The 12107-nt window shown below is 44.8% G+C and overlaps 1 protein-coding gene across 3 annotated transcripts in view; it reads left to right on the forward strand.

Annotated features, from left to right (window-relative positions):
* The window catches only part of CCNY (cyclin Y), a 256010-nt gene that overhangs the window by 228156 nt on the left and 15747 nt on the right, over positions 1-12107 (forward strand). For all 3 annotated transcript variants that reach the window (XM_054716657.1, XM_054716658.1, XM_054716659.1), the window contains one exon: positions 11090-11256. In XM_054716657.1, the coding sequence (XP_054572632.1) occupies positions 11090-11256 (167 nt within the window). The remainder of the gene's footprint in view (positions 1-11089; positions 11257-12107) is intronic.

A 12107-nucleotide genomic window follows, 5' to 3' on the forward strand; every position in this document is an offset into this window, starting at 1 on the left:
TTGACAAAATCCAACACCCATTTTTGAGAAAAAATATTAGTAAAGTGATAATAGAGGGAGTATATCTCAAGATGATAAAGCTTATTTATGATAAACCCACAGCGAACATCATAGTCTATTGACAAAAACTAAAACCATTTCCCCTAAGAACAGGAACAAGACAGGGCTGTCTACTTTCACCACTTTTATTCAATACAGTACTGGAAGTCCTAGCAACAGTGATCAGACAAGAAAAAGTAATACCAGGGGTCTTGATCCAGCATCTAGAAGGGTTCACGAACCTGGAGAAGGTGCTGTGCATAAATTAAATAAGAGTCCAGAGATGAAACATAATTTTGAAAGGCATTTCGAGGTGGGCAGAGGAGCTTGGCTAAAAGAAACCAAGTTCTCCTTGTCTCAGGACCCCTTGCTTTATATTAACACAAATTGTCCTAAGGCAAGGCGGAGATATACACATCAAAGGGTAGGGTTAGGTACAGAATCCATTGTCAGATTGGTGGAGTTACCTCTGGCTGTTCAGGTGTTTAGCCAGGAGGAGGCAATAACATGTAGATTAAGATGCCCTGAGCTGTCTGGCAGCAAGCAATCATTCTTTTCAGGTTGGGGGAAATGCCTCTCAGCCACTCCAGGTGATTCAGCCCTGCTGACATGCTGGAATTGGCTTCCGGAAAAGAAGAAATAAAAGGCATCCAAATACAAAAGGAGGAAGTAAAAGTCATTATTTGTAGATGACCTGATATTTGTAAATAGAAAACCCTAAAGACTCTACCAAAAAACTACTAGATTTCATTAATGAATTTGGTGATGTGGCAAAATACAAAATCAATACCCAAAAATTGATGGCTTTTTTATACACCAATAATGAGTTCTCAGAAAGAGATACTAAATAAACAATTGCATTTATCATTGCAACAAAATAATTAAGATACTTAGGAATAAACTTAAGGAGGCAAATGATCTGTTCTCGGACAACTACAGAACATTGGAAAAAGAGATAGAAGAAGACATAAACAAGTGGAAGAATATACCATGTTTATGGATTGATAGAATCTACATCATTAAAATGTCCATACTACCCAAGCAATCTACAGATTCAGTGCAATCTCTATTACAAAATCAACGACATATTTCACAGAGCTGGAAAAAAATACTCCAAAAATTTATATGTAATGAAAAAAGACCCCGAATAGCTGCAGCAATATTGAGAAAGAGAAAAAGAGTTGGAAGAATCATAATACCAGATTTGAAGTTATACTACAAAGCCACCATAATCAAAGCCTGATACTGGCACAAGAACAAACATATATAGCTCAATGGAACAGAACAGAGAACCCAGAAATTGACCCAAGCCATTATGCTCAATATTTAACAATGGATGCAAGAGCATACAATGGAGTCAAGACAGTCTCTTCAATAAATGGTATTGGGAAAACTGGAGATATACATGCAAAAAAAAAAAAAAAAAGAAAGAAACTAGACCACCAACTTATACCCTTCACAAGAATAAACTCAAAATGGATAAAAGACTTAAATGTAAGTAGTGATACCATAAAAATCCTAGAAGAAACCATAGGCAGCAAAATCTCAGACATCTCTCGTAGCAATATATTTACAGATACATATACTGAGGTAAAGGAAACTAAGGAGAAACTAAACAAATGGGACTACATCAAAATAAAAAGATTCTGCACAACAAGACAAAAAGAGGGCAATGATATATCTGGTAAAGGGTTAATACCCAAAATATATAAGGAAGTCATACTACTTAACAAAAGGAAGACAAACAATCCAATTTACAAAACAGGCAAAGGACCTAAATAGACACTTGTCCAAAGTGGACATACTGATGGCCAAGAGATATATGAAAAAAATGCTCAAAACCATTGATCATCAGAGAGATGCAAATTAAAATGACAATGAGGTATCACCTCACACCTGTCAGAATGGCTACCATCAACAAATCAACAAATGACAAGTGCTGGAGAGGATGTGGAGAAAAGTGAACCCTAGTACACTTTGTGGTGGGAATGCAGACTTGTGCCACCATTATGGGAAACAATATGGAATTTCCTCAAAAAATAAAATATGGAACTGCCATTTGACCCAGTGATCCCACTTCTCGGAATATATCCTAAGAAACCCAAAGCACTAATCAGAAAGAATGTATGCACTCCTGTGTTTATAGCAGCATAGTCTATAATAGCTAAGATCTGGAAATAGCTCAAGTGCCCATCAGTAGCTGAGTGGATAAAAAAAGTTGTGGTATATTTATACCATGATTACTATGCAGCAATAAAAAAGAAGAATCTCTTACCCTTTGAGACAGCATGGAGGTACCTGGAGAGTACCATGCTAAGTGAAATAAGTGAGTCAGAAAAAGACAAATATCACATGATTGCACTCATGTGGAATCTAAGTAACAAAATAAACTGATGAATGGAGTGCATCCAGAGAAATGGAATCATGGAACAGAGTGTAGAATCTCAGAGGGAAGACGGGGGAGGGTGTGTGGGTGGAGGTAATCAACCAAAGAGGGAGGTACGGGCTACCCAGCTGCCACTGCTGTGGTGGGTGTGTGGGCCTCCCTCTGCTGGGCATTCGATCAGGGAGCCCCAGCTTGGTGGGTGGGGCCTATTTCTTTGGGGTAATCCATCGCGGAGCCCCACAGCGCTGCGGTGGGTGAGCGGGGCCTCTTTCTGCAGTGCGATCGATCGCGGGACTCCCAGTCTGCGAGAGGGCACAGGCTGGACTGAGAGACCCCCCCACCCACTCAAGTTTACGAATTTTGTGCACTGGGCCTCTAGTAATAATCTATACATATAAAAGCTCAGCGACCTGAATGGCGGAGTGACCGTAACAACTGGTCGCTATGACGTGCACTGCAGTGGCCAACCAGCCCGGTTCCGGGCCCCCATCAGCCCCCTCAACTTCACATAGCCCCCCCTCCCCCACTGGCTGCAGCCCCTCCCCTTGACCAGCTCTGCCCCCAATTGGACCCTCCACCCCGATCAGGGTAGGGCCAGCTGGCTGGTGGGGAGGGGCTGTGGGTGGTTGGCTGGCTGGCCCCGCCCCTGATTGGGGTGGGAGGGGCCAATCGGGGGCAGGTCCGGCCAGCCAACCTCCTGAAGCCCCTCCCCCTGGCCAGCCCCTCCCCCTGGCCAGCCCGGCCCCAATCGGCCACCATCAGAGCGGGCTGGCCGGACCCCACCCATGTACGAATTTGTGCGCCGGGCCTCTAGTAATAAATTAAAATGTGGAAGTTTATTATAAATGTACACAACCTCCCCCTGGGGGAGGAGTCCCCTATTGGGAAAAACCTGCTCCCTCTAATGGGAAAAAAATCAGTTCTGATATCTCAGTTTCTTTGTCTATGATTTTATAAAAGCTGGCAGCTCTTAATCTGAATATGTCCCTTTCTAATTGGACTCTTCCTTAATTTATTTCCCCTGTGCTCTCCTAATCGGTCACTCTCCTGCAAGATATCAGTTTCAAAGTTCAAAGTCCACTGGGTGCCCCCCTCTTCTTTTTCCCCTTATTTTGTAACATTCCTCTAGCCTCTGTGAATGTGTGTCTTCCTCCTCCATGAGCCCCCTTTATTCCCTAACTGCCTGACTTGTCTCTAAAATTTCTTTCAAATCCAAATATGTCATTCACGTGCTCCTCCAGTTGCCAGGAAGTAAGAGGTAGTGGTGAAATCACCAGTTGGCTAAACTGTGAGTGATAGAGACTCTAAGATTAATGACCTAGTGTTACTCATTAAAATGGAATTGGAATAATTTCAGCATCATCAGAAATTTTTTTTGGTTAGAATTTTGATTCCGTAATCTTGGATTCCACTAGTTTGCTTGCATTTTACTCTTTCCCCATGCCTTTGTGAGCAGTTTTGTCATGTGCAGTCAACTGAATGCTCTGTGTTACTTTGTAATTGCTCACTAAACCGTATTTTCTAGAGACTCCTTAGGGTAGTTCTTCTCATGAATATAGATCTGAAAATGGAATTGAATAAGAGTGTCCTATTAGCAGTGATCTAAGGATATCGTTTAGAAAAAAAATCAATTGTATATTCTTTCATTTGGCAGAGACTTAAAATACTCAAGTGGGAGTTTACTAAAGAAGTTCCAGCTGATCCTTGAATATACCTTTGCTGGCAAGTTTTGCTAAATTGCATGCTATTAATTGGAGCTTATTATGAATGCCATATTTCCCAATACAACAACTGCCTTTCCTCAGTAATGGGGAGCGTATTTTAATACCTACTTCCTTTAGTTAGCCCTAATGGCTATCAGAGATGGTGGAGGCCTATTGGTTTTTCTCAAACATTAAATATTATTCTCGCCAAAACCGGTTTGGCTCAATGGATAGAGCGTCGGTCTGCGGACTGAAGGGTCCCGGGTTCGATTCCGGTCAAGGGCATGTACATTGGCTGCGGGCACATCCCTGGTGGGGGGTGTGCAGGAGGCAGCTGGTCGATGATTCTCTCTCATCGATGTTTCTAGCTCTCTATCCCTCTCCCTTCCTCTCTGTAAAAAATCAATAAAATATATTTAAAAAATAAAATAAAATAAATATTATTCTCAATATCATCTAGAATACTTATTAATATGTATCAACTAAGGTGTAAGGTAAATAAGAAGAAAGTTGAGTAATCACCTTTTGCACTGAGCCAATGAGAGTCTATTTCAGTGGGGAGCCTGGAGAGTTTTTCATATCTTGTATGTATAAAGCGATAGAGTCTTAGGCATATGGGTGAAGATTATTTCACAACCTCCTTTTTCTATTTCTTTAAAAACCTGGAGGCTTAGTTAATTCCAGTTTCAGTTTTCTGCTCTTAGTATAGTTTTATTATACACTAGAGTCCCGGTGCATGAAATTCATAGGCCGAGCAGAGCCCATCTGTGGGGTGATCGGGGTCCCCTGCTGACACCTGCCTTGGCTGGTCTAGTGCCGCTCATTTGCTGGCCCTGCCCCCGCCACCGCTGCCACCGGTCACCTCCCTCTTCAGGGCAACTAGTGGGGCGATTGGGGAGGGGGGGGCCCACTGGCACCTGCCTTGGCTGGCCTGGCGCTGCCCACTCACCAGCCCCACCCCCTGCCACCACTGCCGATTGGGGCCTGTGGGCTGGGGGTTGCATTGAGCGTCTGCCCCCTGGTGGTCAGTGTGCATCATAGCGACCGGTCATTCTGCTGGTCGTTCCACCAGTTGGTTAATTTGCATACTAGACTTTTATTATATAGGATTCTCTGACTCTCTCCTTGGAGAATGAGTAAAGTTCATCATCTACCTTTGTAAAAGATTTAATCTGGGTCCCAACTGCAATTCCAGTTGGCCTGGCCTGGATCTTTACCTGAAGAATTAGGATTTTCACACAAATAAAAATCATGATCAAAAATCAAAAACATTAGTTTTAGTATAATAAATGCCATTTAAAACTAAAATCTCCAAATATTGAAAAGCTTACTGAGCTCTGTTCAGTGACCGCCTTTATTTCACCAATGGTTGCCATGACCCAGTATTATTACTGTTCAGTGAGAGAGATTTGGAAACTCATTCAGGTCCATATAGTTAAGAGTGCCCTGCTGTTTGACCTCGTGGAACTTAGTTGAAGGTCTTTCCACTTTCTGTGCTTCAGACACAGAGTGGACTCTTCCTCCTGGATCCTTTCACTGTTTACCACTGTAGCTGTCTGACAAAACAAGGACCCAGTGTCACATTTAACTCCATTCTACCTTTGTAAGTGCAGTCACCTTTCCCAGATGCCATTGTTTGTGGCCATTTTATTAGATAAATCACTTACATAAGAATTCTGCCCACCTGTATCAGTATTCCAGAGCCAGAGCTTCTATGTAGATGTTGTTCCTTACTCGTTCTGCAGGATGACGTATCTATTAAGCAAGCACTCAGGCCATGCCCTGCTCTGGCATCATTCTAGACACTGGGCACACAGTGGGCAAAGTGAAATGTGGTCTTTGTCCTCAGGGAACAAATACATGGTTTACTAGGGGGAGAGACCAAGGCAGCAATGTGGTAAGTGGAAGGATTACCCAGACTAATGTGGGGGAAGTCAAGGTAGATTTGCCCTGTTATGATTTCTTATTTTATTACCTTTCAGTAACTATTATTGTCATTTTATTGGCTATTTTGTTTTGGGGATTTCAAATATGTTAGTAGTTTCTTCTCATGATTTTAACTTTGTCTTTTAGTGCATACAGTGCCCCTGTTCATTCTAGGGAACACCTGTTATGTGAGAGCCATAAAAATCTGGTTTTAAAGATTTAAAAATTGCTTTTTTCTTAATGGAACACTGAAAAAAGAACAATAACCCTTCTAAGCAAATGAACCATTATTTTATATTTTTTTATTCAGCAAATAGTTGAGTGCCAACCCCCTTCTTGGCAAAGCCATATTTCAATAGAAGAGGCAGACAAGATTCTGAGCCCCCTCTCCAAACTTCCCTGGGTGTTCACCATTGCACCTATTTTACAGACAGTGGGACTGTTACAGACTGCAAAAGAAGCCATAGGAAACTTCTGCTGCTTTAGAGGGAGTATGTGACTCTTCTGTCTCTGGGTTAGGAGTCAGGGGAACCAGTGGAGGCTCCACGGAGGAGCTGCTATCTAATGCTGTGACTTTTCTTAATCTGCTCAGAGTTTTACTTTCACTAAGGATAGTTTCCCCTCCCCCCTTCCTTTCCCTCTTTTTTTTAAAATTTTATTTATTTTTATTTATTATTATTATTTTTAATTTCTTTATTGATTAAGGTGTCACATATTTGTCCTCATCCCCCCATTCCCATCCCACACCCCTCCCCACGGATGCCCCAACCCCCTGTTGAACTTAACCGTTGGATAGGCTCATATGCATGCACACAAGTCCTTTGGTTGATCTCTCCCCCTCCCCCCAACCTCCCCTATCCTCCCTCTGAGGCCCGCTAGTCCGATCGATGCCTCCTTGTTTCTGGTTCTGTTCTTGTTCCTCAGTCTATGTTGTTCATCTTTTCCCCTAGATGAGCGAGATCATGTGTCCCTAGAGATATACTTATAAGAACTGAATGTGAGACGAGCAATAATAGTTATGCTGACAGGCAAATGAATCAGTCTGTAGTGAGTTTCTTTCTGGACCAATAGTTCTTTAGAGACCCAATTTCAATGTCCACCAGTTCCTTGTGTGTACATGTCAGCACTGACCCCTCAGCTCTGGATGGTGGACAAATGGTGGTAACGTAGGTCCAACTCCCTCTGGTTTGGTCTCGGCCGGACCCAGGGGCACAGCTTCACCTGGACTCAGGGGCACGTGGCCTCACCCAGACCCAGGGGCGCGTGGCCTCTCCCAGACCCAGGGGCGCGTGGCCTCACCCGGACCTAGGTGCGTGAGACCTCACCCAGATCCAGGGACACATGGCCTCACCCGGACGCGGGGGCGCGTGGCCTCTCCCAGACCCAGGGGCGCGTGGCCTCACCCAGAGCTAGGTGCACGAGGCCTCACCCGGACCCGGGACCCAGCCTCACCCGGATCCAGGGACACATGGCCTCACCTGGACCCAGGGGGCGCGTGGCCTCTCCCAGACCCAGGGGCACGTGGCCTCACCCGGACCTAGGTGCGCGAGGCCTCACCCGGATCCAGGGACACATGGCCTCACCCGGACCCAGGGGCGCGTGGCCTCTCCCAGACCCAGGGGCGCGTGGCCTCACCCGGACCCGGGATCCAGCCTCACCCGGATCCAGGGGCACACGGCCTCAACCGGACCCGGGATCTAGCTTCACCTAGACCCAGGGGCACGTGGCCTCACCCGGACCCAGGGGTGCGTGACCTCTCCCAGACCCCTGGTCGCGTGGTCTCACCTGGATCCAGGGGCGCACGGCCTCACCCGAACCCGGAATCCGGCTTCACCTGGACCCAGGGGCGCGTGGCCTCACCCAGACCCAGGGGCGTGAGGCCTCACCTAGACCCAAGGGCGTGTGACCACACCTGAGCCCAGAGGCTCGCAGCCTCGCCTGGACTCGGGTCTCAGCGGGGTTTCGTCTTCTTGATCCCAATTCCTGTTGGTCAATTCCCTCTCAGCAATTCCTTCGGTCATTTTCTCAGAGCTCCAGGGCGGCTGCCGCAGAACTCGTTGGGCGGCGGGCTCGGCGAAGCTCCGGTGTGCCTGGTGCGCGGCGGCGGGCTGGTCTGGTGTCGCTGCGTCGGCCCTTGGGTCTGCAGCGGTGGCCGGTCGCTGAGCGTGCGCACCTGGCCGCTTCCGGGGCGTTGAGATTCTTGAAGGACTCGGAGTTCAGCAAGCGCGGAGTCTCCCACCCCATGTCTCCCAGGGGCTCGTCTGTCCGTGCTCGGCAGCGAGTGGAGCCGTCCCCTCAGCCGGAGACCGCCGGGGGAACTGCGCCGTGCACGTTCCAGGCCGCCATTGTGTCGCCTGAGCCGTAGTTCTTAAAGTGTGGACTTTGGGTCACCGGCGTCAGCATCATCCCACGTACCCCTCTCTTTTATTCTAGTTGTAGAGCATCTGCTCAGCCAGCCCTCCGGTGGTTCTGGATGGTGTCTGCTCTGCTCTCCCGTCGTAGTCTCAAAATTGTTGTGGTATTGGCAACGATCAGGCTTCTGCCCTATGTCTCCATCTTGGTCCTCCTTTGTACAGTTAAGTCTTGATTGTTGTTGGTGTCACTGGGAGGAATTGTCCTCCAGGCCAATTGGCCGTGAGGACCCTCTTTGTCTATATAGGAAGAGTTGCTGTGCAGGAGACATGTTTATGGGCCGGGTCTAGATGACTTAAGAGCAGAACATAATAGACTTTATCCCTCCCTCTCCTGTCTCTTCACCCTCTCTCCAGATATTAAAACAAGAGGAGCTCTCATGGCTTAGGCCTGTCCCCTTCTTTTCTCTCTCTCCCCCTCTCCCTAGGTCATTGGATCCATGCCCACAACTTACTCTGTTTGTGTGTCACAGACTCTCAGATTTCTATCTCAGTGCTATTTCTTTTGTGCTCCAGACCTGCATGTATGCTGCCTAACTGGCATTCTCTGGGACATCTCAGATAGAAAACATCCACAGTCATCCTTGTAATCATTTTTCACCAACCTCTCCTGCCTGGTGTTCCCTGTCTCAGAAGGTGTCACCCATCCAGCTGTGTGACCTGGAAGTCTGGGATCTCCCACAGCAGCCCATCTTCACAGCTGTTGGGGTCACAGGAATCTCTGGAATGTGACTGCCAGTCTCCACTGTCAAACACTGGTCCTCTGTTAGGACTGCTTCATAATCTCCTGATGCCTCTTTCCATCAGCTAAACTCCCTTCCAGCCCCTTCTCCCCTCTGTAGCCGGAGGGGTCACTGCCCCCTCCACACTTTATCTCCAGTGATGAGCACAGAGCCTGGTATTTCCTGAGTGCTCAGTATTTAACAGTGAATAAAGTCCTCCTGTTCGACCATACCTATCATTTATTGTTCTCATCCTATAGTCTTTTCTGTTGTATAATATTAGCCAGCTATGGCATTATCATGTTTTTCCACTTCCATATTCATGTCAAACTTCTCAAAATCACTCAAGAACCTAAAGTACAGCCTCCTCTCCAGAGTCCTAATGTGTAATAGGTGTGAATTATTTCCCTTTTTTAACTTTTCCCATCCCATTTATGAGCAATAATATTATTTAGCAGAAAATAATTTCTATTTTATTTGTGTATTTAACATCTCTGTACATGCGTTTTTAGAAATTGCATATTTTAAGACTTTGCAGAAATTATAAACTATGAATAATTTTAACACTATAGATTTTGTCTGTGTTAGCAAGTTTTTTTAAGAAGTATGGATAATTAAATTTGTCCCTTTCTGATGCAGTTCCAGTTTATAAATGATAAACTGTAGAAAAAAGAATTCCATTGTTCAGAGAAATATAACAGATTTTTACCAAAGGAAACTTTAAAAGACATTCTTTGTTACCCAACTCAAGTGGGTGGGGCTTTGTGGGTATTTCTGATGTCTGTCCTCAAACTAAATTGTGCCAGTTTGTAAATCCTATTTAATTTGGTTTTATTTTCTATCTTTAGCTGAAATTATTTCATTAAAAATGGGTTTATCAACCCATTTTAATGAAAACACGTGGTTTATCAAACCACAGTGAGATGCTACTTCACACTGAAATAAGCCAGACACAAAAGGAAAAATACTGTATGATTCCACCTACATAAGGTATCTAAAGAAATCAAATTCATGGAGACAAAGTAGAAGAATGGTTAATAGGGGCTGGGGCAGGGGAATGCTGTATTGTACAGAGTTTCAATTTGGGAAGATGAAAATGTTCTAGAGGTGGGAATGGAGGGTGATGATCTCACAGCAGTGTGAATGTACTTAATGTCACAGAGCCTTACACTTAAAAATGGTTAAATGGTAAATTTTATACTATGTATATTTTGCCACAGTAATACAAAAAGGTTTATCAACACTGCATGTAAATCTACAAAAACCTCAAAAGAAAACGTTTCATTAAAAAACTACAGATAGAAAACAATAGGTTTATTCTTTCACATTCTTTGCTCTGCTTACTGAAACATTTGTTGTTTTGTTAAATTTGTATTGATATCATAGTTGATAGAGTGAGAAATTAACCTAAGGCTCCTGGGGTTTGTTCCTGCCTTGGTGTCTTTTAAGACCCACCTACAGCCCTAACTGGTTTGGCTCAGTGGATAGAGCATCGGCCTGCGGACTGAAAGGTCTCAGGTTCGATTCTAGTCAAGTGCATGTACCTTGGTTGTGGGCACACCCCCAGTAGGAGGTGTGCAAGAGGCAGCTGATCAATGTTTCTCTCTCATCGATGTTTCTGACTCTCTATCTCTGTCCCTTCCTCTCCGTAAAAAATAAATAAAAATATATTTCTTAAAAAAAGACCCAGCTACGTCCACACAGCCCAATTACAGAATGTGTGCATTATACATCAGACTGTTTGAGCTTTTGACTTTTTAAAAATAAATATGATCAGGTAATAAATCCCTGTTTAAAGGCTGGTGAAATGTAATCAGACAATTTTAGAATTTTTTTATGTGTGGTAGTATGTGAGGGAAAACAAGCCAAGTTGCTTATCTCTGGCATTTTCTTTTTTTCCAGGTATACCTTGAAAGACTTTTAACATATGCAGAGATAGATATCTGTCCAGCCAACTGGAAGCGAATTGTTCTTGGTGCGATCCTGCTGGCCTCCAAGGTGTGGGATGACCAGGCTGTGTGGAATGTGGATTACTGCCAGATCCTGAAAGACATCACAGTGGAGGACATGTGAGTGTGTATGTGTATGTGTGTGTGTTGGAGGGAAGAGCAGTGGAACTGTTTGGGAAGGAGATTGTGTCCCTTTTGAATGTCTTTATAATATAGAATGAATGAATTTGACTGAATGTCTGTTGGAAGCTGATGATATACAATGAAGGCACGGTAGTGGAATATTATACGTAAAAACCTGTATTTCCCTTCATTGTGGATAATGAATAGGTACTGGCAAAGCCTTTCTTTACTTTCATTAGAAAGGTGTAGAACAGTGCCTTCTGCAGTCTGTAGCAGTTTACATTTGAGTTGTATCCCACTGCAGACTGATAACACAGAGTTAATGTCCTGCACCATTCTTCTGTGGGCCTCACAGAGAGCAGAAGAATTAAAATATTGTTTCTTTCTTTTCTTTTTTAATATTGATTTCAGAGAGGAATAGAGAGGGAGGGAGAGAGATAGAAACATCAATGATGAGAGAGAATCATTAATCGGCTGCCTCCTGCACGCCCTACGCTGGGGATTGAGCCCTCAACCTGGGCATGTGCCCTGACCAGGAATCTAACCGTGACCTCCTGCTTCATAGGTTGATGCTCAACAACTGAGCCATGCCGGCTAGGCTCTTTTTAGTTTCAGAGTGAAAACTTTCACTGCTTTGTCATTCTTACAAGTTCAGTTGGTTAAAATGGGCATTCTGTCCCTGGCACCTGTCATGCATCTCATTGTTAGGATGGCATGTTCTCCCCAGCTGGGCTCAGGTGCCCACAGCTCAGTGGAAATACCATAAATCCGGGGTGGGGGTGGGGGAGGCGCACCCAGGGCTCTTAGGGCAGCCTTAAGATTTCTCATATGGTTAATCCTCAGATTTA

Source organism: Eptesicus fuscus, chromosome 5, assembly GCF_027574615.1.
Source record: "Eptesicus fuscus isolate TK198812 chromosome 5, DD_ASM_mEF_20220401, whole genome shotgun sequence".
NCBI classification, from domain to species: domain Eukaryota; kingdom Metazoa; phylum Chordata; class Mammalia; order Chiroptera; family Vespertilionidae; genus Eptesicus; species Eptesicus fuscus.